This window comes from Mytilus galloprovincialis, chromosome 1 (assembly GCF_965363235.1).
Source record: "Mytilus galloprovincialis chromosome 1, xbMytGall1.hap1.1, whole genome shotgun sequence".
Lineage (NCBI taxonomy): Eukaryota > Metazoa > Mollusca > Bivalvia > Mytilida > Mytilidae > Mytilus > Mytilus galloprovincialis.
This window is the reverse complement of record NC_134838.1, coordinates 94,244,508-94,270,783: the sequence shown is the minus strand read 5'-3', so window position 1 is coordinate 94,270,783 and position 26,276 is coordinate 94,244,508. Positions and strand designations below refer to the sequence as shown.

Sequence of the window (26,276 nt, the reverse complement as noted above, 5' to 3'; positions counted from 1 at the left end):
TTTGTGCTTTTCATTTTTAGCCATGGCGTTGTCAGTTTATTTTAGATTTATGAGTTTAACTGTCCCTTTGGTATCTTTCGTCCCTCTTTTACATATAGACTGATTTTCGAAAATAGGTATATACTGATCAGACACTATATATTTTGCCGCGACAGTATAATCATTTTTAGAAGGACTTCTGTTTTACAGAGTGGCATTTGATTTTTAAAGTTGCGACATTCTGGTCATCGTGGAGTGTTTCAAATCGTTTCTTTATAATAAAGATATGAGAAATGTATTATTCCTTCAGAAAAAGTTTGATGAGTTATGTAGAGTAGAGTAATGGCAAAAGCCCTCGCATGGCACCTCCCATGCATTAAAAGTACTGTTTGTCATTCTGTTGGAAATGCCAATTCTAGAAAACTATTTCGGCTTCTCCAGTTTGAAGTCTTGGATCATGGGACAGCAATTGAACAAGAATCCGATTCTACATTTTTATTCTTGAAAACTATGCACATTTCGGTTTAAAGTAATTTTGTTTAAATTTCATTTTATTGTGATTTACGTGACAACTTTGAACTTGTTTGGCTGTTTAACTGTTTTGATATGAGCGTCACTGATGAGTCTTATGTAGACGAAACGCGTGTCTGGCGTGTTAAATTATAAGCCTGGTACCTAACTATTTTACACCACTGGGTCGATGCCATTGCTGGTGGACGTTTCGTTTTGAGGGTATCACCAGCCCAATAGTCAGCACTTCGGTGTTGACAAGAATATTTATTATATGGTCATTTTTGTAAATTTTCTGTTCACAAAACATTTCGAAAAACTAAAGATTTTTTTCCCCAGGAGTAGATAACTTGGGCCATATTTGGCAAAACATTTGGGAATTTTTGGTCCTCAATGCTCTTCACCATTGAACTTGTTTGGCTTTTTTTTTAACTATTTTAATATTAGCGTCACTGGTGAGTCTTATGTAGACGAAACGCGCGTCTGGCGTATTTCAAAAATTATGATCCTGGTACCTTTGATAACTATTTGATGTACAAAATATTTACGGTAGGGACGTTGTCTACAAGTGAAAAATATACGCGAGAGGCACTTGAATATTATGAAAATAATTTCCAACCGTGCTCTTATTAGACTTAATTCAGTCGAGGGATCGAGACAATAAAAAAAAACAAGAAAGTACAGAAAACTTTACTTATTCTAATAATTCTATTACGTTTTGCAGAGCAGATAAATCCACATCTATGAATACTGTTAGTTGTATTTTTTCGAATCATAGTGCGTCTTTGTGATCTTTGATAGTGTCTAATTTTATTTTTTTAACTTATTTTCTAAATTCGTTGAGATTTAAAGATCGACAAATGTTGTCTAGTATTTCCGAATACCGTGTGTTTGCCGTTCAGATGTCTTCTCTCTTTTTGTGTTGTTGAATTATGGTCTTTTTAAATAAACTCATCAAAATACCTGGATTGAAATTTTGTATTTGTACCATACTCGCGTTTCGTCTACGAAAGACTTATCTGTGACGCTCGAATCAAAAAAGATAAAACGGCCAAATAAAGTACGAAGTTGAAGAGCATGGAGGACAACAAATTCCCAAAAGTTTTGCTAATAACATATTCTCGGCATTTTATGTTCAATACTACACACAAAAGCGTATTTTATTTGCCTTTAGCTAACAAACACTTCTTATCTATTACTATTTTTCAACAGTAACATTCCCTCTGGTCCATCATTTTGTGTATATGTTACAATGGTGCATGTTTAAACAATGATTTCATTAACAAGGGGTGTGTTCCTGTCACCACAATTGTTCCGAGTAATGTGGAAAACGACTGAAATACAAACTAAAAAGTAGCTACGGTTTTTGAACCAAAGAGATTTGCCTTGTCTCCCTTCAACAGCGACATAAAATCTTTCGCGATCTTAGATCTTTTTATATAAGAAAAGACATCTAATCTGTATATGTGTACTATTCCTGATTGTGAATTATTAACTGAATGTGCTAGACTCTCAAACCAAAGGTACATACCCCGTCCACTCACTCGGTCTCGCTCTTTTTTACCTTCCTTTGTATCGTTCTTTTTAATGAATTGATAAGGTTTGAACACCGATAAACTACTATAGTTACTAAAAGAGAGGCGAAAGATACCAGAGGAACAGTCAAACTCATAAATCGAAAATAAACTGACAACGCCATGACTAAAAATGAAAAAGACAAACTGACAATTAATAGTACACAATAAACTACATAGAAAACTAAAGACTGGGCACATAATTTACGATTGAAAATTAAGACTTTGTGACAAGGATCTGCCCATTATATGAAACTCAAATACTAGTAGACAAAAACATATCCTGCTAAAATAATTCAACAAATCAAACACAGTTATGTACACCCTTATATCAACAACATAAGATATAAATAATTTGATTTAATTTTAAGACGTGTAAAATAATTTGATATCAATTGGAAAATATATATTTGTGTGTACAATGATAAAAAATCTATATACATTGCATCTGTTAAATACATCTTGTAAGTTAAAAGTTTATTTACATCGTAAGTACCCACTACTTCTACATATTTTGCATAAAAGGTTTATGCTTTAAAAAGACACCAATTTCATATAAATTATAACTGAATCAACCACTTATCTGAAATTGATATACTGTGCATATACACTGGATTATACTGCACACAAATTTAAGTAAAAGTACAAGAACTTTTAAAGAATGTATATTGCTATGAGACAGACTTTTCGTTGTAGGGACTATCTTGTTGCATAGACATATCAGCTGCAATCATGGTCGTTGCTGAGCAATCTCATACCTATAAATAGAAATATCAAATGAAAATTTCTGTTTAATTGGAGTCTTGTATAAACGAAATGCACATATGGCGTTCTTGATTACACTTCTTTGTATATGATCATGAGTTTTGTATTTTTTTTTTAATATATATATTTTACCTAAATGATAACCTAAATGGCAAAATCAAATAATAAAACACATCAAATGAATGGACAACAACTGTCATATTCATGACTTGATAAAGCATCCTTCAAAAGCAGCAAAAAAAATAAACAAACATCTTACCTGAATTTGTTTAATTTTTGATTCTGTTCCTTGTGGTTCGTTTGCAGATGAATATGTATTGCCAGATGTAGTTGCTAAAGATTGATCTATGTCTGTTTCTGTTTCTATAGAATGCATATCAACACGACCTGGTTCTCTCTGAAACTATAGGTTAAACAAGTTTAAATTTGAATACAAATATGATATGGTCATTTAGTATGAAAAAAATCTTGATTTTCTTTAGACATTTGCCATTTTACTAAAAACAGAAAGTATCAGCTATGTATGTTATTTATTTCTCATAAACAATTTTTATTTCAACTCAATACATGTTACTTAAAGTTTTTAAACTTTTACTCTCTACTGTAATAACATACTACTTAAGATATCATTTCTACTCACCAAATTAATAGTATTTAGTTCGTTTGCAATGATCACGGCTTCATGTACTGTGTAATAAATAGGGTTATAATCTACTGAGCGGTAAAATTCCGTTCTCTTTAACAAGTCTCTTACGTCTTCTGCAAAATAAAAAATACGAATTTAGTTAACCCGGTGGAATAAGTCTAAATATTGATCTATCAAATGTATCTATGATGTCTTATTTGGCTTAAAGTAAAACTTTTCAATAGTTTTTAGCTTTAAGAATGAATCAATAATTCAATTCAACATTATAATTGTCAGAAGACAGTTTGAAGGGGTTTTCATTGTCATCTAATTCTTTTATCAAACGTGTTCTTGGTTTGTTTGTTTGAAATCTTTAGTTTTCTATGTAGTCTTTTGATGTACGTTGTTTCTGTATTTGCCGTTTTTCATTTTTTTGCCATAGACTTGTCTCTGTCTCTTTGGAAAAAGAATTTTGATGTTTCTTTGGTATCTACCGTTTCTTTTTCTTTCCTTAATAATAGCTAGGTTGATGAGGGATATTTATTCCCGACGCTTAAGAGGACTCTGGTGAGTTTGCTGTGAAGTGTGCTATCTAACTCATCTAATTTCGTCAACTGATGAGTAATGAGTAAGTCGTATTTTATACTTTGAAGATTTCTACAAATATTTATCTTCATTGCTGCTGCTTCTGGTATTCTTTATAAGATAGCTAAAGTTTTGCTTAACACTTGCTTTACATTGGAACTGTGTTGGTTTTATTCATACGCCTTATTAATGTACCTCAATTTAGTTGTTTTTTTATTTGTAAATACCTCTACATCCAGCAAGGAATACTTTTATTCCAATTTCTTTAAAATCTGCAAATATCTGCAAATGGAAAGATTTGTTTTCAATGTATATAAAATATAAAACTTTACGTCATTGAATTTCCGAGACTATATAGATAAAAAAAAAAAGGAAAACATTTTAGATAAAACACAATTACTAAATTAGTCATTATATTTAGATACCATAGCTATAGTTGGTCCGAGTTTTTATTATCTTTTATACACCTTTTGGTCTTTACATCTCTACTGTGGTTTCACTTTTTGACTATGTTCTGTTTGATGGTTTATTCAATACTGCACGGCAAAAATGTACTTAAATGTTTATGCTTTAACAAAATTTCAAACCATAACTTCATGCTTGAATAAAGATTAATAAACTCAAACACTTTTAGTCTTATTTGAGTTCTACCCAAAGAAAAAGTAAAATCACAAAAATACTGAATTCCGAGGAAAATTCAATCGGAAAGTCCCTAATCACATGGCAAAACCAATTACCTTTGTTGCATTTAGAAAAACGTTTTGAAATTTGAGGGTGCCAATGCTCTTCGTCATTGTTCTGGATTTGGCTTTGTTCTCATTCTTTGAGTGTCACTAGTGAGTCTTTCGTGGACGAAACGCGCATTTGGCGTACGAAATGTAAGCTTTGTATATTTGATGAGTTTTGTTTATGCATAAAGTATTTGTTTTGTGGATGTATTTACAATGTGTAAAATATGCATGTCAAAACAAAAGTTTTCTGTGTGTGCAACTTATACTAGTATGTGTTTACATTATTTGATACAGACATGCAATATTTTTCAATGCAAGAAACAATATCAACATTAGTAATGACAGGCATCGTATATAGACCCTTATCATTAAAAACGAATAATCAGTTTAAAAGTCTATAAAAATTATACCTGTGTTAAAACTTTGACGGCCACTGTATCTAAGTAGCTAACTACAGAACAATCTATGATAAGCGTGTGTATTGGTGGTATCCAAGCTCTAAGGAAAATCCTTTTTAGTTCTTTTTTCTCTTTGGCTAGCAACTGGTCATGTTCTTCTGTCCATTCTACAGGGATTTCTTTATTCACCTCTTCCTCAATCGAACTTTTTTGCTTTTCAAGTTCTTTCTGAAATAGAATAACAGTCTTCTTAATTAGAAGTCCCTTTAAGATATTAATTTAAGTTCGATGAAATATGTTTGATTACTCAAGTTTATGTATATTCTCAAATGCAATTAACATGAAAATATTGTCGTTAAATTGATATTAAATTCGAGGAATACAAAAAAATATACAAATTCCAATATTTGCATTTACTTTGAAATATGGAGCATTTCATCGTTATGTGTTTGCACAATCAATATCAGTGCAGATACTAGAGCAGAATAAGAATGTTAACGTTGAAATACAGTAATGTTGAAATAAAGTTATAGTTATTCTCGCTTAATTATCTATAAATGGTCTCTTTTTTATTTTATTTTTTCACTTTTAAAGTATTTTTTTTTAAACCATTCATTGAAACCTTTTATCATGATTGATAACTAAGTTTTGCATACGGACAATTTTGTCTTTAAAATGCAATATGAAGCAAATTGATACTTCTTTAAGCTAAACATATACCTTTTATCTATCAAATTAGGCAAACCTTAGGAGTTCGGCAACTGAACACCAGAATTTGAACAGACGTTCAAGGCAATCAAGGCTTATACCCCCCCCCCCCCCCCCCCCCCCCCATTCTTTTAACTTTTTCTTTTTCGATTTCCTTTAAAACATACCTTGGTTCTTTTCTTTTCAGCTTTAGCTTCTATTTCCGCAAGTTCCAATTCCCTTTTTCTCTGAAGTAATGCTTTGTACAAGGTCTTCTGCTTCTTTGATTTTAATTTTCTTGGATTTATCTTCGTCTTATCGTATAATCTATCCCTGAACTGATCGGCGTTTGCAAAATAGAGGTTTGATTCGAATCTAAAGATTTTAATACCTGGAACCTCTGTTACCTGAAACAGGAATGGTTATAATTATTGTAACAAGTATGATCACGTATGTACACATATATTGAAATCTGCATTTTTAATCCCAAAGAGGTGACGAGGGAAGCTCTGTTGTGTTAAATAAAAATAACAATATTACCGAACTCAAAGGGAAATTCAAAACGGAAAGTCCTTGATGAAATGGCAAAATCAAAAGCTCAACACATCTAACGAATAGAAAATAACTGTCAAATTACTGAATTCAATAAATGACGAAACATTTATTCAAAAAAATTGTAGTATATTTTGATTATATTTTTTAATTTTTAATAAAATTGAGAATGGAAATGGGAAACTTGATCACTTTTATAGGCCACTAGTCTAAATATCACATTTTTAGATAGTCGGTAAGATAAATTCGTTACATAGTGTGCGTGTGACCTAATACGATATATATGGGGTCAGTAAATTCCATATGGGGCGAGAGCAAAACCCCATATGGAATTTACTGACCCCATATATATCGTATTAGGTCACTATGTAACTAATAGTATCATGATTTTTCTTTTAACTCATTTGCATTTCTCTTTAGATACGATACAGGTAAAAAAAACTGTCATTATTGTATGCTAGTTCAATACCGAATCTCTATAAAGACTGTAATTAATTAATATCGTGTTAAACGAAAATGTTATTGTAAAGTTCAACGTTCAAATTCACAGTCAAAATCGGAAAAGCATTAGAAAATTAACACAGATGAAATATATTGATAACAATGAGTATCCCAAAATGATTGGTACGTCAATCAATGTTTAAATTATAGGAGTATAACTTACCGTTCTATTAGTAGCAATATCTCTATAAACCGATGTCCCTGGAACGTTTCCTAACACACACATGTGTGGTCTGTAAAATAAAGCATATATTTAAAGCATTATTCTTTACTCTAACCAAAAGTAATAGATAACTAGCATTTTTTCGCAAAAAAAACATTGTATACGTAAAATAACATCCTATTTATGATGGTATTTTTGATGCATTTAAAAAAACAACGTCAATAGTTAATATGAAGAGATGCACACCCAAATGATAACACAATGATAATGAACCATCCAGATAAAAAGACAAAGGTCTTATAATTCCAATGTTACTTTTAAACGAATAGAGTAGATATTATATTTCCTATTTTTTGGTATATAGTAAATTTCAAAATATATCTATTAAATCTTTTCCAATCGTATCATCAATAAGGATATCGTCTATAAATACATGGTTGTAAGTTTAACGTACATATTGCAGATTTTTGAATGTTACTCTATCATGAAAGTATTATAATCAGATTAGACAATACTACTGCACTTAAATGCCATCAATGATATGTTTGAAACACTAGATTTACATTTCTATTAAATATTTTACCAACCTTAATGAATTTCTAAGAACGAAAAAGAATGCAAATGCAATGCCAACCATTAATCCAAGGCCCACATCCAAGATAACTGTTGCAAGAAATGTCACAAACCAAACAGTCTGAAAATAAGAAACAACTACATTTTAGGTCTATCATTTACAAATCAGTAAAGTTTTAACAGTTATGATTGCCTTCGAACTTGACAAAGATATTTAAATATGTGTGTGATAATTTTTTTTATTGAGGATTGAACAAGTCTTTACAAAGAAAGACTGAGAAGACATCCCTTTCTTTTCCCCACTCACCCGCAGCTGTATACACACATATTTATATAAGTGTCGCTGTGTCGAAAAGGCTCCATGATATTAAAAACAAAACATGCACTACAATATCATGATAAACGAGGAAGACGACATATTTTACATTATTAAATGAAAGTACGGATTACAGAATTCGCAATTGTCTGTCTTATCGATTACCAATACATGTCGACAATTGCAATTTTATATCGGTTTTAATTTCTTGTTTTACATTCTGTTTATGTCATACATTTCTTTCCCATTCATGATCATATCCATGTTTAATAGATGATTCCAAAACAATGACAATTTGATGCATGATAATGATGTAAAGATTGTTTCGTTGTCATTTGCATTTCTATCATGTACGCTTGGATTATTATCTAACGGGAAGGGATGTAGAATAGCCATAGAGTGGCTTTGTTAAAAATTAACCCTGACTTTGATAGTATTTCCCATACTAATATATCTTATAACGGTATTAATAAATGATAATTCTATTGTGTATGAAATTTGGTATTTAACTTTTTTAAAACATCATTATTGCATTACTCAAGAATAACATTTCAAAAGTCAACGGATGGTTAACAAGCCCATTATTTCCTATAGATACCCTCTTGACACAACATTAAACACTGATTCCATGACCACTGTGACAGGTGACAGTTAACTGGATTGATTGTTTTAATGGAAACCAGTAAACTATTGCTTAACTCATTAAAATTTTAATTTTCCAATACTGATGTACTGGAAAAAAACTGATAAATCTCATTCTCTTGAGTAAATTACTTAAATGTAATTCCGTACTTGTGACGGTATTGGTTTTTACATAAAACGTGAAGCAATGACAATATTTTATTTAAAAGTGCAATATATACGTGCTGCTATTAATCTACAAACTAAAATATTACTTGGATCATAATCAATGACAATATTTTATTTAAAAGTACAATATATACGTGCTGCTATTCATCTACAAACTCAAATACCACATGCATAATAATCAATGACAATACTTTATTTAAAATGCAATATGTACGTGCTGCATAAATTTACAAAATAATAAAGATTAAGTGTTGAATCAATGTTTAATTTTGTCTGAACAAGTGTTTTTATTTTCCTCCACCAAGATCGGTCAGTTTTGAAAGACATACAAACGGGACGACATACAAGTTAAAAGTTAAAAGAGTAAAAATGTACATACAAATAACCAATAAAAGTCAGATAGCCAGGTAATTCGCTTTCATCTATTGTGTGAAATATGTTGCTGGGGAAAACGTGATCAACATATTTAGGAGCTGAATATTCTGATTAAAGTATTTACAAGGGTGGAGTTTCATTCAGTTTTAAGAACATGGTTTTAGTAATGCCACATTGGCAAAATGATTAATCGATGGACGGCGTTTCAATCTTGCACTAATTTAAAACATAACAGCTCGCACAACACTTAGTTGGTGGCATAAGTAATCGCCTTTCAAACTACCAGTAGTACTCCTAAGTAACTGGCTCGTTTGCCGCAAGTCCACAAATACTAGGATTTTTTTTGTCATTAAGTGGTGGTATCAAAATCTAATGGACAGCAAATCGGATTTTGCCCCAATGATGTATTAAGAAATAACAGACACGGAGTTCGAATCCGGTAGTTGGCAGGTGCGTTGGAGTCTTAATAGACTACTCAGATCATTTAGGACTTAAGTTTTCAGACAACAAGTCAATTGTTCTCTCCGGCTTTCTACACCAATAAAAATTGACCGAAATAGTGCAATAGTGCTGAAAATGGCGTTACAAACCAATTAATATATCAATCACTTATGATTCATGTACAAATACACCCTATAGCACCTCTTCATTTCTATTGATAATTACCTCATTGTCATCCATCATGTAACCAGTAAGACATAACTTTGGCAAATGTTACGTATACTGTTTACAAAACATTTCCCATTACTGCAAGGAAATATGAGTAGGTGAATGTTGTCGAGCATAAAATATGTTTGTTAATTCGGTTGAAATGTAATATTATTTCCCATAACCATCAAGCAGGTAAATCACCATCACCAATGTATTTAGGCTAACTTACGAAGTCTCTTCTACATAATCTCCATAGTATAATCATATCGTAAAACTGTTTGAATATCCCTTTTAGCGTTACTATAATCACACAAGCCAATATGCACTGCAAAAAAGGGAAGCACGTTTAGTAAGCTATATTTTGAACGGTAAAATATCTGCCATCAACATATATCATAATGTTTAAATGATGAAATGGTTGTTTAAATAATTCAGTGGAAACTGAACAGTAATTAAGAAATAATCCATCGGTCAATTAAAATGTATAATTGCATCGAAGCACTTATTGTTTCAGGTTGTATCACTAACTGAACTATCTTGTTCCGTTAAATCCTCGCTTCTTGACCACTTATTCAATGCATCTTAACAAACTCTGTCATAGACATGGTATTTCTAATAATCCAGCTTTATTTATCATGATATATGACATGCCAACCTTGACTATTTGAAACTCAATACCTTGTATGAATATTTAACTAACAATTATTAGACTGGAAGATATAACAATGTCATCAACGATGCTACAGTTTGTCATAATATAAACTACTGGTGTCGTATCAGATGCTTTATTTAAGGGTTCACATTGACGTGAAGTCGGTATCAATATTAATAGTAACTGTTTCAGTTGAAGGAGTTTGCTGTCCCAGAGCGTGAGCGTCAACCGTTACCTATGAGTCGTTTTCCCTTGGGGTCAAATAATCGTATAGGATGAATATGTATTGTAATTAATTAGCAGGTAATTTTAACATCCATTAGCTATCAGCATATCAGGTTAAATTCATTTTAACGGGGCTTAAAAATCGAAATTCCATCTTTCTGACAAGATAATATTCAATTGGTTAATCCAAATTAATTCCAGACGACGCAATATAGAATTTCTGTTTTAATGTTCTAGATGCAAGCATGATATCCCCATGAGAAAACCCAATGAAAATATCCTAAGGAATATTGTTTCATTTCCACGATTAGGAACATAACTTTTTGTTTACATAAAATAAAAATGTTGAATTATTTATAAATATACAATAGCAAAATAACGGATTTTGAAATTCCTGCCTAGTTTTATTGATGAAAAAGCAAACAGCTGCTATAAACATAAGTATGCGATTAGATTGTTACATGATTTTGTTTTCAATATAATATAAATATCTAATATAGTATGAAACAATGACATTCTTTAAAAGGAAAACAATCCAAAAGACCATATGTTTTATCAGACCTTTTTATCTGTGTAATTTTAATCGACTGAAACTTTTAAAATCTCGATCATCATCTTTATTTTTCAGTCATGAATATTTCATCTTGGATATTCCAATAAATATATCCTTTGTAAAATATGAGTAAACTTTCATACATTGAGCACCAAAAGCATTAGACAAAACCACGTTGATCGATGTTTTAAAATGATAGTATCTTGTTCAAATATAACTAATTAGTATCACGGATCAGCTTCTGATCAATTATAACATGTTTGTCTACAAGTATCAGATATTTACAATTCTGTTTCAATGTGGAAACGGTATTAATTGTGATAGGTAAACAACATGTTTACTGATATTTTAAACGTTATTTCAAATGTTAACAAACGAATTAAATGCGACATTCATTTGAATGATCAGTAATACATATAAAAAAAATGCATCAAAGATACAAATTTGGCTTATAATTTTACACCAAACGCGCGTTTCGTATATAAAAGACTCATCAGTGACGCTCGAATTAAAATCGTTAAAAAGTCCACGAAAGTACGAAGTTAAAGAGCATTGAGGACCACAAATTCTGAAAGTTGTTTGCAAAATATATCTAAGATTAAAGAGGGACGAAAGATACCAAAGGGACAGTCAAACTCATAAATCTAAAACAAACTGACAACGCCATGGCTAAAAATGAAAAAGACAAACAGAAAAACAATAGTACACACGACACAACATAGAAAACTAAAGAATAAACAACACGAACCATATATTCCTAAGTTAGAAAGTTCTTATTTTTTCAAACAATTAAAGTTTTGTCAACAGCTAATATAATCTATTAATATTAACATACCAATGCTATTGCATATCAATTCAGAAGTACTGACTAAGACACAGAACATATGAACATAAATATGAGCTGGGTTTTTTTTAACCTCAAATAGAAAATTCACAATAAAGAAGTTAATGGTTTGTTCTAACTAGTTGAGCTGATTTCAATAGACCTTGACTGGTAATTTTAAGACGAAGAGTTGTACAAGTTATTTAAGTGAAAACTCTGAATTTTATAAAACAAACAACTATTTACTAAAACATAACCTTAAAAATGCAAGAGCCACTATAAAAAGAGTTACCGGTTTGAGAAACTATCTAAAAATGATTTTTTAAGGTAACCCTAAAATCAAATGCCTGTAAAATTTAAGTAAAACTCTAGAAAAAGCATTTATCAAACGTATCTATGCCTTAGGCTTGCGTATATATACTGCTTGACTTTCAGTTCAAAATGAATTCTCTTATTAGACTCTCAATCTTTTTAGTCAATTACTGTTTTATTGACATTCGATCATAAATATTTAGTAATGAATCATAACCACAGTTCCAAACATTGACTTAGCAATAAAGCACAAGGTGATTTTAAGTTCATCCTACGTATTTGCGGTACAGACAATTAACGTAAGATTGCATAGCAAAAAGTTAGAGACTGCAACTTTTACCAAAACGAAAAATCCAAATTTCAAATTGGACGAGATTTCTTTGTTTGCAATCATGCTATTTGTATTCCTTACATTTCATTAACTTTATAAAAAAAAAAGAAAAAAAAAGATATCAGTGTGCCTTGGGAAATAAATAAACTTAAAGGATGAATGTTTGCTTCACTGAAATTTCGTTTCAAATAGCTCAATAATTTTATCATGATCTGGACTTTTTTCATTAGTGTTATTATAGATAAAAGGAGTGGAGTTGTGGGCGCCAATAAAACAAAGCAAAGAAATAATTTAATGATGATTACTATACTATTGCTATACTTTATAACAAAATAAATGTTGTGGTGAGCTATTTGGCTCAGAAAATTCTACCACAAAATTCAGTGTAAGGAGAGAAATACAAAGGAGAGGGCTTACATAGGTTATGCCTGTTGCCCAATCCAACTCAATATAATTGAATAAAATACTGTTTAAACTAAGAAATACAAATCATGTGCATACACAGAAACCTTATCTAATCCTTCAATAGCTAAAAGAGTTCATTTTCCCCTTTTGTATATCTACTAAAAGCATTCTATTTTATTTAAGAAATAATTGATGCTAGCTATACTTTATTGTAGATTTAACATGGGTAGGCATTATATTCGTGATTTTTTTTTTGCGATAGTTCATCAATTATTTCGATTCTGATTAGGACAATTAAGGTAATTTCTATGTCCGATGTGTATACGTGTAGATCGTTTGTGCAGGCTCTTCCATAAACCTTACTTTTTTGTTTGTAAAGAAGCAAACGACTGGCTATGTGATTTTTCAGAGGGAGGAGTTAAAAAAGCCAACATGAACGGTTGTCGTATCTAGGTCAAATATGTCAATTTCGGAATGCAACAAATAGCAGTCATAATAAATGAATAAGTAATAAAAGAGGGACGAAAGATAATAACATGCGCATCAATTAATAGTTTGGAACTGTTTCAAGTTAATGAAATATATTAAATGTTTGTTCTCAAAGGACAAAGCGAAAGAAGCACGTCATATTAGAATATAATTTTCATTATAGTCACATGCAAGTACAAGAAAAGTATAACTTTATAACATAATGATAATATAATGATAAGGTAATATAAAACGATCTATGTATGTTTATTTGATTTTTCAACGAGCTATGGTATCTTTGATAACTATTAGCATGTCGAAATGTCCTATTGTAATGTTTATTTGTGTATTTCTTTGTTCTGAATGTTCTTGCATTTATTTTTGCATTTATTTGTACTGTAGTCCTGCCATGTAAGTTTCCCTCAGTTTTAGTTTGTAACCCGGATTTGTTTTTTTCTAAATCGATTTATCAATTTCGAACAGCGGTATACTACTGTTGCCTTTATTTAATGCATAGGTACATGGGAACAGGACGATTTATTGATAGTCCTCTTCCGTTTTTTAAAATCCATATATTTTTTTGTTTTCTGTAAATAACAACTATTTTCGCGTTTTTTCTGTATTATATAAATATAAAAGTACTAAGATGAGGATTGATTGTCAGTTAGACAACTTTCCACAAGAGACCAATATATATGTAAAATGCAGAAATTGAGTTGATATATTTTTTTCGAATTTAAAACTTACAGTTGGAAGGGACTCAAACATTGGTCCAAGATACAGTAAAACTATTAAGACTAAAGAACTGGAAAATAATCCAACAATCTGAAAAGATAAATCAATAAAATAAGAATAAGAATAAAAAGGAATTCGTTATATTATGACCGCGTGAAAGAGATTGAAATAAATGTCATCGAGTCATCCTTGTACTTACCTGTGAGCGTCCCCCGGCATTTTCCTGCACTAAACTCCTTGACAATGATGCGGCTGAACAAAACGAGGAACACATCGATCCAAAGACGTTACAGACGCCACTAGCAACCAATTCCTGCAAAACAATAATACACAAATTCTAATTGAGAAACAAGAATTATGTTCTTAACCTGAAAGTATACGAACTGGAATTTTAAAAATAAAACACAATGTTTACCCGCTGGCAAGACAAACAAATAATGAATTATTCCAATAGGTATCAAAAGTTGCCGTTGAAGCTCACCATTGAATTCGACACTCCGGAAAGGTACTTGGGTCATCTCTTAATTGGCATAATATAAAACAATACAATTACCTTTATTAAGAGTCGGTAAATTTCAACATAATTGTCTAATGCTATTGGTTGTGCATATAGTCAAATAATAAATATATGTTCATAAAACTATACGTATATGTTCATCGAATCCATACCTGATTTGGATTTATTTTATAGTCATTCCTCTCAGCGAGTATCTTGGCCATGGAATATGAAATGGCAAAGCTTATACAAGCAATAGCGAAGGAATCACCTATTACATCCCATACGTATCCAAGATGTGTGACTTCCATCGGAGGCAACCTGGAAAAAATTATCATAAAACGCGACTGTAATGGACTATTTTATTATTATGATCTTCGTATTTCCTATTTCTCGTGCTACCTTTTATGGTCAATAGAACTTAAACACAAACAAATATATATTGAAACTCGGTGTTTCTTAGTAAATTCAAAAGCTAGTATGCCAGGAATGATACACCTTTTGATAATCTGAATATTTTAATACTTACTTGCTTCGTTCAAATTCTGCTGATTCTAATTGTATTGTAGGTTAAGACTTAATGAAACCTGTTTGGAATGTTGTATCTGATTGCTTTGTTTTCTTGATCGACAATATACAACCAATAGCTGTAGCTACCATAGTACCGAATAGTAGCACACTTTCACCCTTCTTTCAAATAATGTGTCGTTGTATACCCTTGTCCAAGTAAGTGATCATGTTGCTATTTGGTAACTGTACTGTATGGGTATAGTGTATGGTTTCGTCTTTCGGCATTATGTTTAGATATGTAAAAAGGGTTGTTGTTGTGCGCATGTGAATCTGGTGTATCACCCATAGTGTATACTTGTTCTAACCCATGCTATATGGAGGGCCATGTGGTTGTTTATACGTATGTTTTTCTTTGTTTTTATGCCCCACCTACGATAGTAGAGGGGCATTATGTTTTCTGGTCTGTGCGTCCGTTCGTCCGTCCGTCTGTTCGTTCGTCCGTCCGTCTGTCCCGCTTCAGGTTAAAGTTTTTGGTCAAGGTAGTTTTTGATGAAGTTGAAGTCCAATCAACTTGAAACATAGTATACATGTTCCTTATGATATGATCTTTCTAATTTTAAAGCCAAATTAAACTTTTGACCCCAATTTCACGGTTCACTGAACATAGAAAATGAAAGTGCAAGTTTCAGGTTAAAGTTTTTGGTCAAGGTAGTTTTTGATGAAGTTGAAGCCCAATCAACTTGAAACTTAGTACACATGTTCCCTATGATATTATCTTTCTAATTTTAATGCCTAATTATATTTTTTACCCAATTTCACGGTCCATTGAACATGGAAAATGATAGTGTGAGTGGGGCATCCGTGTACTTTGGACACATTCTTGTTTTTGTATATACTTGGTTTTTTTTCTTTGTTTCTGTGTATACGTCCGGTTTTTTTTTCTTTGTATATCATTTTTCTTTATACGTATGTTGCTTTTATTTTAAAACACGCTTTCTTGTTTTTAAATTTAAATTATTTGCTAACTAAAAAAGTCAATATTTTAAATTGTTCAATAAAATTTAGTGATCGGAAATTAACGACATAATTTACAACTTAAATTACTACTGTTAATAATGGATATTGTCATTAAACAACACAGAAGCCATTCATCATGACATAAAGATAATTTAAAAATCGTAAAATTATTGGACTAGATCTTCTTTTTTTGTGTGTGTTATATTAACAATAACATGAAATTTGGCGTAAACGACAACTAGAAAAAGTCTAAAACCAAATTAGATTAACAAGAGTAGATTTCTCTGAAAAAGTCGTCATACAGGCGTCATAATATTTGCCAATAAAATTGAGAATGGAAATGGAGAATGTGTCAAAGAGACAACAACCCGACCATAGAAAAAACAACAGCAGAAGGTCACTAACAGGTCTTCAATGTAGCGAGACATTCCCGCACCTGGAGGCGTCCTTCAGCTGGCCCCTAAACAAATATATACTAGTTCAGTGATAATGAACGCCATACTAATTTCCGAATTGTACACAAGAAACTAAAATTTAAAAAATACAAGACTTACAAAGGCCAGAGGCTCCTGACTTGGGACAGGCGCAAAAATACGGCGGAGTTAAACATGTTTATGAGATCTCAACCCTCCCCCTATACCTCTAGCCAATGTAGAAAAGTAAATGCATAACAATATGCACATTTAAAATTCAATTCAAGAGAAGTCCGAGTCTGATGTCAGAAGATGTAACTAAAGAAAATAAACAAAATGACAATAATACATAAATAACAACAGACTACTATGTATTACACACAGGGAAAAAGACATTCGTTTTGGCTGCTATGTTCAGATTCAGCTAAAGTAAAGTTTCTCTCTATATGTGACCATAAAAAAATCATCACTTCCATTATTGTTAATGTGCTTCGTCTATATGCCTTACTGTGTTTCTTTGTTACACATTTGTTTTGTTTTTATAGTTATTAAGTTTATGACATAATGTTGACTGCTGTACCGCTATTTGTGACATTTTAACCTATAATGTCTGTTTGTTTTATACACACATCGCCGTCAATATAATGGAATTTGAAACGACTGTCATACAAATGAGAGGTTTAGCTAGCTATACAACCAGATGTAATCCGTCATTTTCTACATAAGAAAATATCTGTACCAAGTCAGGAATATGACAGTTGTTATCCATTCGTTTGATGTGCTTGGGCTTTTGATTTTGCCATTTGATTTGAGACTTTCCGTTTTGAATTTTCCTCGGAGTTCAGTATTTTTGTGATTTTATTTCTCAGTAGTATTATTGTAAATAAGCAGTTTTTAGACCATTGCTTAAATTCAAATTGTTTTTGGTAACATCTTTCAAATTTCTTAATTGGTTTTGGAAGCAAAACTAATCAAATAAGGGTTTTAAATTTTCCTCGGAGTTCAGTATTTTTGTGATTTTACTTTGTGTATTATGTATATGATTTGCAGGATATGCATCAAATCAATTGATCTTTATAGTGCCATCTTTTTCGATGACAACTCATAATATATACTTACCCAACAGGAATGTGTCCAACGACTTCTACCTTGAATTCATCGTGGATCTTTGTGTAATGGGAAATTACAGTAGATGCAACAACCTACAGTATATGATATATATTTTAGTTATCTTGTCATACTTTTATTTGGCCTTGATAAAATATGTTTTACTAAAGTTTCAAGCATAATGGTTTTTGTAGGTTCATATTCAAATGAAATATTATTCTTATTTCAAAAACTTATTTCCGATCATTGTTTACAAATTTCATGGTTATTGTGCATTGACGAAGACGTCTTTTGAAGAAAAATCTATCGTGACAACACAGCCACCTTTAAATTTTGATTTTGCTTTCACCATGGTGACCGGAATCAGCCATTATTCGTTTTCGTGATTCCAAGCATCTAAATAAAACCGTCAAACATGTACCAAAACAAACAAATGTTAAAGTTTATGTAAATGTAAGTCTTAAATAATTCAAAAGCTATTAATGGTGTATATTTGGTCAGATTCTTCAAAAGATACATTACTTACCACGATTAGCTCTACGGGTACCGGTACTAGCAAGTCAGGTTCACATGTGGGGTTATTGTTGATGCCCTCTTTTATTAGAATCAGGACAAATGTGCATGTTACTGAAGCTGTCGAAGTAACTGGATTTGTCAAATGCAGGTTCTTGAAGAAATCTCGATAATACTAAACGACAAAGAATTAGAATGAATACAATTTACTTAACTTTCGTTTAACAAACAATTCTGTAAGTACACATTTATTATATTTTCTCGCTGTGTTGACCCATTGGTGACCTTTGGCTGTTATTGGCTCTTTGGTCGAGTTATTGTCTCTCTGACCCATTCCTCGTTTCTATTCTTAATTTTACCCATGCGTATTAAGTAAAACAACCAAAAGTTCTAAAAAGTTACTATCATACAAGTGGGAGGGTTTTTTTGGTAAATGCACGGACCAATTGCAATCCAGGTATACGACAGTTGTTTTTCACTCGTTCCTTTGATTGATAACTTTTGATTTTGTCTCATTTTTGTGGACTTTGTCGAAGGCGGTGACCTATGTAGTTGTTAACTTCTGTGTCATTTGGTCTCTCATGGAGAATTGTCTAATTGGCAATTATACCACATCTTCTTATTTCTGAATTCCCCTTTTTTCATTAACTTTGGAGTTTCGTATATTTGTTATACTTTTTCATCAATTATCATATTCTATCTGTCATTCATTCATGCACTTATTGTAAATGATCATCAACTAGTTCTCAAATAGCCATTCTAAAATTTTAACTAAATAGACGAATGACAGCTATATTATAAATAATACTATGATGATGTTCTACAGTAATATCTGTCATTATAAATAACCTTACATAAATTAACTTGAATGCTCCATGGTAATTTGGCACAGGTACCCCAAACAAATGTGACACCTGACTAGAGAATACGTGAACTGCAGCACCGCATGTAAAGCCACTAATCAAAGGATCCGACAGGAAAGATGCTAAGTAGCCCAATCTGAATATTCCTAGAAGCAGCTGTAAAAAGATGTTGCAACATTTATACATTTATATAATTCTTTGAGGTATAACTACTGTACTCAATAAATGCTCTCCACTTAAAAAGATGTTGCAACATTCATACAATATATAAATTATATCATTTTTGGAGGTATGACTATTGTATTCATAGACGAGTGGCTTTGTGCTCTCCTCTTTTCCAAGATCTTTTAACTATAATCCCATAGCTTAAACATCGGATGCGAAAGGGAATAAAACTAAATTGCTTTAGCCCGAAGATTTTTACTGCTTGATTTATGTGGATGAATCAACGATTAAAGGAACAGACAACATATCCTTTTTCTTTTAAAGGCAAATGATCAACAGACATATCAAAACAGACAAAAACAAACAAACAAAAACTGATTTTGTTTAGATGTTTTAAAGCATGTGAAGACTACTTTTAAGAACAGTTGAATACTTTAAGAGCAGAAACATCATAATTTGGAAAATAGGACGAGACGTTCTTTTGCAAAACACTGGGACCCTTTTTTTATATGCAAATAGATCGTAAGTTATACTGAAATGTTCATAACTCACGAGTATTTTTTTCGTAAGATTTTTTGAAAAATGAGTCGCTGGTTCGTTTAAAATTACTCAGCCACCGATGACGTTTATTTTTTTTTTTCGAGTAGCAGCTGTAGGCTCTTTATCAATAACCCATACACGGGTTAAATTGTTATATTGCTGCAAAGGTGAGAAAATTTTACAATTTCGAGATTGAAGTCGTGTAATTTGTCAAAGATTCTTGTACTGAGATGACAACAATAAAATTCGAGATATATGTCTAGAAATGTTTAGAAAATGGTGGAGATTTAATATTTTCTAGAGGCTCTTGTGGGTTCTCAAAATCCACATATGGTTATACGACTACGCAAGTAAACAGTAGTTCTATAAACATTTGTACATATACTTTTTTACAGAAATTCCTCATTCTATTTTTAAAAATATTCAGAAATGCACAGTTGTTGACTATTGTCTTCTCGTATCCTCATTCGCTGACACTTTTCTGTATGCATTGACCTTAACCATGCGACTCTTTTTTTTTTTTTTTTTTATAGAAAGTCGACACCAACACATGGAAGGGCCGGAAACCAATGATGGAAGAAAAAATAAACATAGGCCTACGCGGAAGGAAGAAAATTTTCACGGATTCTGATAAAAAACAAGAATGTGTCCATAGTACACGGATGCCCCAATCGCACTATCATTTTCTATGTTCAGTGGACCGTGAAATTGAGGTCAAAACTTTAATTTGAAATTAAAATCAGAAAGATCATATCATAGGGAACATGTGTACTAAGTTTTAAGTTGATGTAACTTTAACTTCATCAAAAACTACCTTGACCAAAAACTTTAACCTGCACTTTGCACTATCATTTTCTATGTTCAGTGGACCATGAAATTTGGGTCAAAACTATAATTTGGCATTAAAATTAGAAAGATCATATCACGGGGAACATGTGTACTAAGTTTCAAGTTGATTGGACTTCAACTTCTTCAAAAACTACCTTGACCAAAAACTTTAACCTGAAGCGAACGGACGCACGGACGAACGAACGGACGGACGGACGAACGAACGCACGCACGCACGAACGGAGGAACAGACCAGAAAACATAATGCCCCTCTACTATCGTAGGTGGGGCATAAAAATACATTAAAGCATTTAACAACTATTATGACAAACTTTATTATCAAAGGGAAACGCATTTGAAAATATAAAGAAAACAACAAATAAACGTCCCGCTATCATCTCTTTTGTGACATGATTCTGTAGTCTAAATTCCGAAAATTAATAAGCAGCCAACGTGTTCCACAACGAATGATTAATCTTTTTGTCAATTACATACGTTATGGATTTGTAATAAACGTTTTAATAAACAGCTGCGCCATGAGCGCATGATACGCCCGACGTCTTGTGTGGAAGTTTTATGCAATAATCATAAATAGTTTCTGAGGAAGTTTTAAGCAATAACCATTTATTGTTTTTGAGACATGGCGGGACATGTGAAACACCCCCCCCCCCCCACCCTGTTTTTTTTTACAAATATCACTAAAATAAAATTTTGAATCAAACCAAAAAGTATACAGATCTTTAAATTAGTATAACAAAGAAGTGTGTACAGTTTCAAGCAATAGTCATAAATTGTTTTTGAGATACGGTGCGACATGTAAAAAAAAAACCTCCCCCTTTTTACACAATACTCAATAACTCAAAATTAAAATTTTGAGTTATCACCAAAAAGTATACAGATCTTTAGATTAATATAACAAAGAAGTGTGTAAAGTTTTAAGCAATAATCATAAATTGTTTTTGAGATACAGCATGACATGTAAAAAAAACCTCCCCCTTTTTTACAAAATACTCAATAACTCAAAAATGAAATTTTGAATCATCACCAAAAAGTATACAGATCTTTAGATTAATATAACAAAGAAATGTGTAAAGTTTTAAGCAATAATCATAAATCGTTTTTGAGATACGGCGCGACATGTAAAAAAACCCTCCCCCTTTTTTATAAAATACTCAAAAACTCAAAAATGAAATTTTGAATCATCACCAAAAAGTATACAGATATTAAGATTAATATAACTAAGAAGTGTGTAAAGTTTTAAGCAATAATCAAGAAACGTTTTTGAGATACGGTGCGACATGTGAAAAAAAACACACCCCTGTTTTAGTTACAAAGTGCCGTAACTCAAAAAGTTTAAATCTTATTTTCACCAAAAAGTATACAGATCATTTGACCATCATAAGAAACAACTATTTTAAGTTTCATGAGATTTGGATAAGTCGTTCTCAAGTTACGGTGCGACATGTTTACGCCGGACAGACGGACAGACGGACGGACGGACGGACAGACGGACGGACAGACGGACGGACACCGGACATTTGTATACCATAATACGTCCCGTCAAAATTTTGACGGGCGTATAAAAAAAACCTCCCCCTTTTTACACAATACTCAATAACTCAAAATTAAAATTTTGAGTTATCACCAAAAAGTATACAGATCTTTAGATTAATATAACAAAGAAGTGTGTAAAGTTTTAAGCAATAATCATAAATTGTTTTTGAGATACAGCATGACATGTAAAAAAAACCTCCCCCTTTTTTACAAAATACTCAATAACTCAAAAATGAAATTTTGAATCATCACCAAAAAGTATACAGATCTTTAGATTAATATAACAAAGAAATGTGTAAAGTTTTAAGCAATAATCATAAATCGTTTTTGAGATACGGCGCGACATGTAAAAAAAACCTCCCCCTTTTTTATAAAATACTCAAAAACTCAAAAATGAAATTTTGAATCATCACCAAAAAGTATACAGATATTAAGATTAATATAACTAAGAAGTGTGTAAAGTTTTAAGCAATAATCAAGAAACGTTTTTGAGATACGGTGCGACATGTGAAAAAAAACACACCCCTGTTTTAGTTACAAAGTGCCGTAACTCAAAAAGTTTAAATCTTATTTTCACCAAAAAGTATACAGATCATTTGACCATCATAAGAAACAACTATTTTAAGTTTCATGAGATTTGGATAAGTCGTTCTCAAGTTACGGTGCGACATGTTTACGCCGGACAGACGGACAGACGGACGGACGGACGGACAGACGGACGGACAGACGGACGGACACCGGACATTTGTATACCATAATACGTCCCGTCAAAATTTTGACGGGCGTATAAAAAAATAAACATGATCTTGTATATTATGCATGCATTGGTTCAATGATTTCCATAACATTATCATCACCAGAAACTTGTTTCATATGACTTTTCATGATGATTTTCCAAATAACTTCTTAACATTGGAATCCGACAGAAAAAGTCAAAATATGTTAAAAGAAAAAAAAACAGTACCAGTATTTAATACTTGTAATAAAAAGTCTACAAACCTGTATTACTCCGGCTACAAATGTAACAGACATAGCCATGCCGAGTTTGATATGGTCAAAATTTTGATCTGCCACTGGTGATATGGTTGTAGTGTTGGTTTGGTTGACTTGAGTGGAATTTAACTCACTGAAGTCACTCGTGATAGTAGTTTCACTTGAGTATTGATCATACCCCCTCTCCACAACAGCTCCAACCATCAAACTGGTAACTGCAAACGTCCCTGAAATATAAACAAATATTACTGTTTATTGTATAAAATGGTATACCTCCGAAGGATTTTTAAAAGAAAGGATGATAAAATCGGTATTCTTACATTGTCATTTCGAACTACATTTCCTATCACGTATATATATTCATCCCATATGTTGTTTTTTTTCTAATTCGCAATGAACATATCCAAGAGGTTTTCGTTTAAAGCAGTTAAGTTTGGACACGTACAAATTATGCCCCCCCAAAAAACAATATGATCTCTTAGACTCTGGAAGGCGGATTCAACAGCGATGAAAGTACACAATTAATCACAGACATGTGTGAACAAATGACAACACTGAGAATGAAGCTTGGTCAGTACGAGTTACCATGACGATTGATAGATTGTTGTTCGCTTAATGTTCAGAGGCAACATTTTAATGTATAGTAGTAAGGTAGATAAAACCAGAGGTTTTAACCTGGGACACATGATCATACATGCACTATGAAATGTGCAGTCTACTTGTAATGGCTAACACAATGTATATTGTATATATCTATTGTTTATATATTTTTATAGACACTTGTCTATTGTTTGAGACTTTTGATGCCATGTTGTTGTTTGGTTGCGGTTAACCTGATATATATTTATATATAATTATTTTTATTAATGTATTTACTTTTTAAACAAAGAAATAGTTTTACGTTGATGTTTTTCTTCAGATGATTGCATTTGTAGTGATAAGAGATGGTCCTTAAAATCTAGAATGAAATTCAAAACAGTGTGGCTGTGGCCATTGATTGACACATTAAATTCATCCATTGACTGGGACCATTTACGTGAACGTTTGTCTGTAACGACCACTGTTCACGACGTACCTACGATAGACATTTAAACAGTGGGGTCACCAAAGGTTTCTTAACGCCTTTAATTATAAAATAATTCGAAAAAATAATCAGGAATAACCTTTATGTTTTGATTTATATAATTGATATAAATCAAAACATCGTGTTATTTCTGATTAATTTTTTCGAATTACTTTATTAAGGTGTTGAGAACCTTTGGTGACCCCATAGTTAAAGTGTCTTTAAAAAGTGTGAGCAATGGTCGTTACATACAAACGTTCACCTAAATTGTCCCAGTCAATGGATGAATTTAATGTGTCAATCAATGGCCACAGCCACACTGTTTTGAATTTCATTCTAAATCACTCTCATTCATTTTCAAGCTCGTCAAAATCGCTTCGTCATTTACAAACAAGAGGCTTACCCATGGATATATGTTTTGATGATCCAAAGAAGAAATACATAATGACTGGAAAGAATGAAGTGTATAAACCGTAAACTGGTGGTAGGCCACTAAGGAAGCCATATGCCATTCCTGAAATAAAAGATGTTCTATCAACATGAAATTACGAAATTAAGTTAGTACAAAAAAATCATTTCATTGCGAACTTTGAAACACTTAATATATTCAGCAATGAAAGAACTTTTGATACACTTATAATTCAATTCGATTCAACAGAACTTTTAATAAGAGCAAAAAGAGGGGTGTTTCATTGAAAGAATAAAAATGCTAACAAATGTTTCTCCATGTCCTATTTGAATCTTTATCAGACGTTTTCTGTGCATGATCGAAGTTAAATATAATATATATAAAGTATTTACCTTGTGGTATGTGAATGATTCCAACAGTTATACCAGCAACAAAGTCTTTCAGTAATGACTTTCTTGGGCTGTAATTCCTCATGATATCCACAAAAGGAAAAACTTCATGAAAAAATCCGCGTACACATGGTGGTGTCACTTTAGGCATTTTTGGAACGTATCTTTTGGCCTTTTTATTAAATTTCCTTAATTTCAGCTTGGATTTCAAGTTCTGGGACAGTTTAGCATGAGACCTTTGAAATGCTTCTGTTTTGAATTTTTGTTTCTTGCGCTCCGGTATTCTGTTCATTTCTATAAGTGTATCGCGCACCCTGCTATCCATGCTTTATTTCAATTGAATCCTAAATTAGTTTCTTATTCCTTATTATCTGTCCTTAAGTTGATAAACTTGGTGAAAAACATCAACTATTATATAAATTTAAGATTGAAGAGCGAAAGAAAATTCCTTGTTCAACTGATGCACAATGTTAAAAATATGAGAATTTTGTGAAAATGTAAATGCTTAATGAACAATGTCTTTTGTTCCCCTAGGATATGTAATCGAAGTCGTTAAGAAATCACATAAAAATCAATCAAATTCGAAATCCGTATTGCGCATCAAACAAAACAGGTTAAATAGATAGGTAATAAACTGCTAATAATTGTATGATTTATATTCTAAAATTCAAATTAAGGTAGAACATATGAATGAACAATTTATTATAACAATTAATAACTTATTTTAGAACCATAAAATTATTAATTTGTCCACTACAACAAAAGACATTTCCTACTTTTTTACCAGGTGAATTAAATGTTTTCCTTTCTTCTCCCCTATGAATAAATTTAATTGAGTGTTACATATCTTTTTTGAGGTAAATAAAACAAACACAAGATGTGTGCACTTTATTATTGTGTTACTTTAATAGCATTACAAGAATATATTTTTACCAAAAAAAATAATTAAATCAAGAAATATACACTTACCACTTTAACTGAAAAAGAAAGAAAAGACAGAAAAAAACTAAATATCAATAATAAGAAAAAAAAAGCTATTACCAATTGAATAATTGACATTAACTGTTTTGCATTGTCTGAAAGTTTTTTTGGTTCCACACACATGGCGTCACATTTA

The 26,276-nt window shown here is 31.7% G+C and overlaps 1 protein-coding gene across 1 annotated transcript; it reads right to left on the bottom strand.

Moving 5' to 3' along the window:
* Nucleotides 1–2,410: 2,410 nt before the first annotated feature.
* LOC143045368 (prestin-like) lies at nucleotides 2,411–25,642 on the bottom strand. Its single transcript, XM_076217829.1, has 18 exons — nucleotides 25,163–25,642; nucleotides 24,765–24,875; nucleotides 23,305–23,525; nucleotides 19,210–19,374; nucleotides 18,369–18,530; nucleotides 17,855–17,937; nucleotides 14,969–15,116; nucleotides 14,499–14,612; nucleotides 14,312–14,389; nucleotides 10,025–10,120; nucleotides 7,658–7,764; nucleotides 7,071–7,140; nucleotides 6,043–6,261; nucleotides 5,180–5,395; nucleotides 4,266–4,320; nucleotides 3,469–3,587; nucleotides 3,088–3,231; nucleotides 2,411–2,821 (listed from the first exon to the last, which is right to left on the bottom strand). The coding sequence occupies exons 1-18, from the start codon at nucleotides 25,482–25,484 to the stop codon at nucleotides 2,816–2,818; spliced, it is 2,436 nt and encodes an 811-aa protein (XP_076073944.1). The 5' UTR covers nucleotides 25,485–25,642; the 3' UTR covers nucleotides 2,411–2,815.
* Nucleotides 25,643–26,276: the final 634 nt, after the last annotated feature.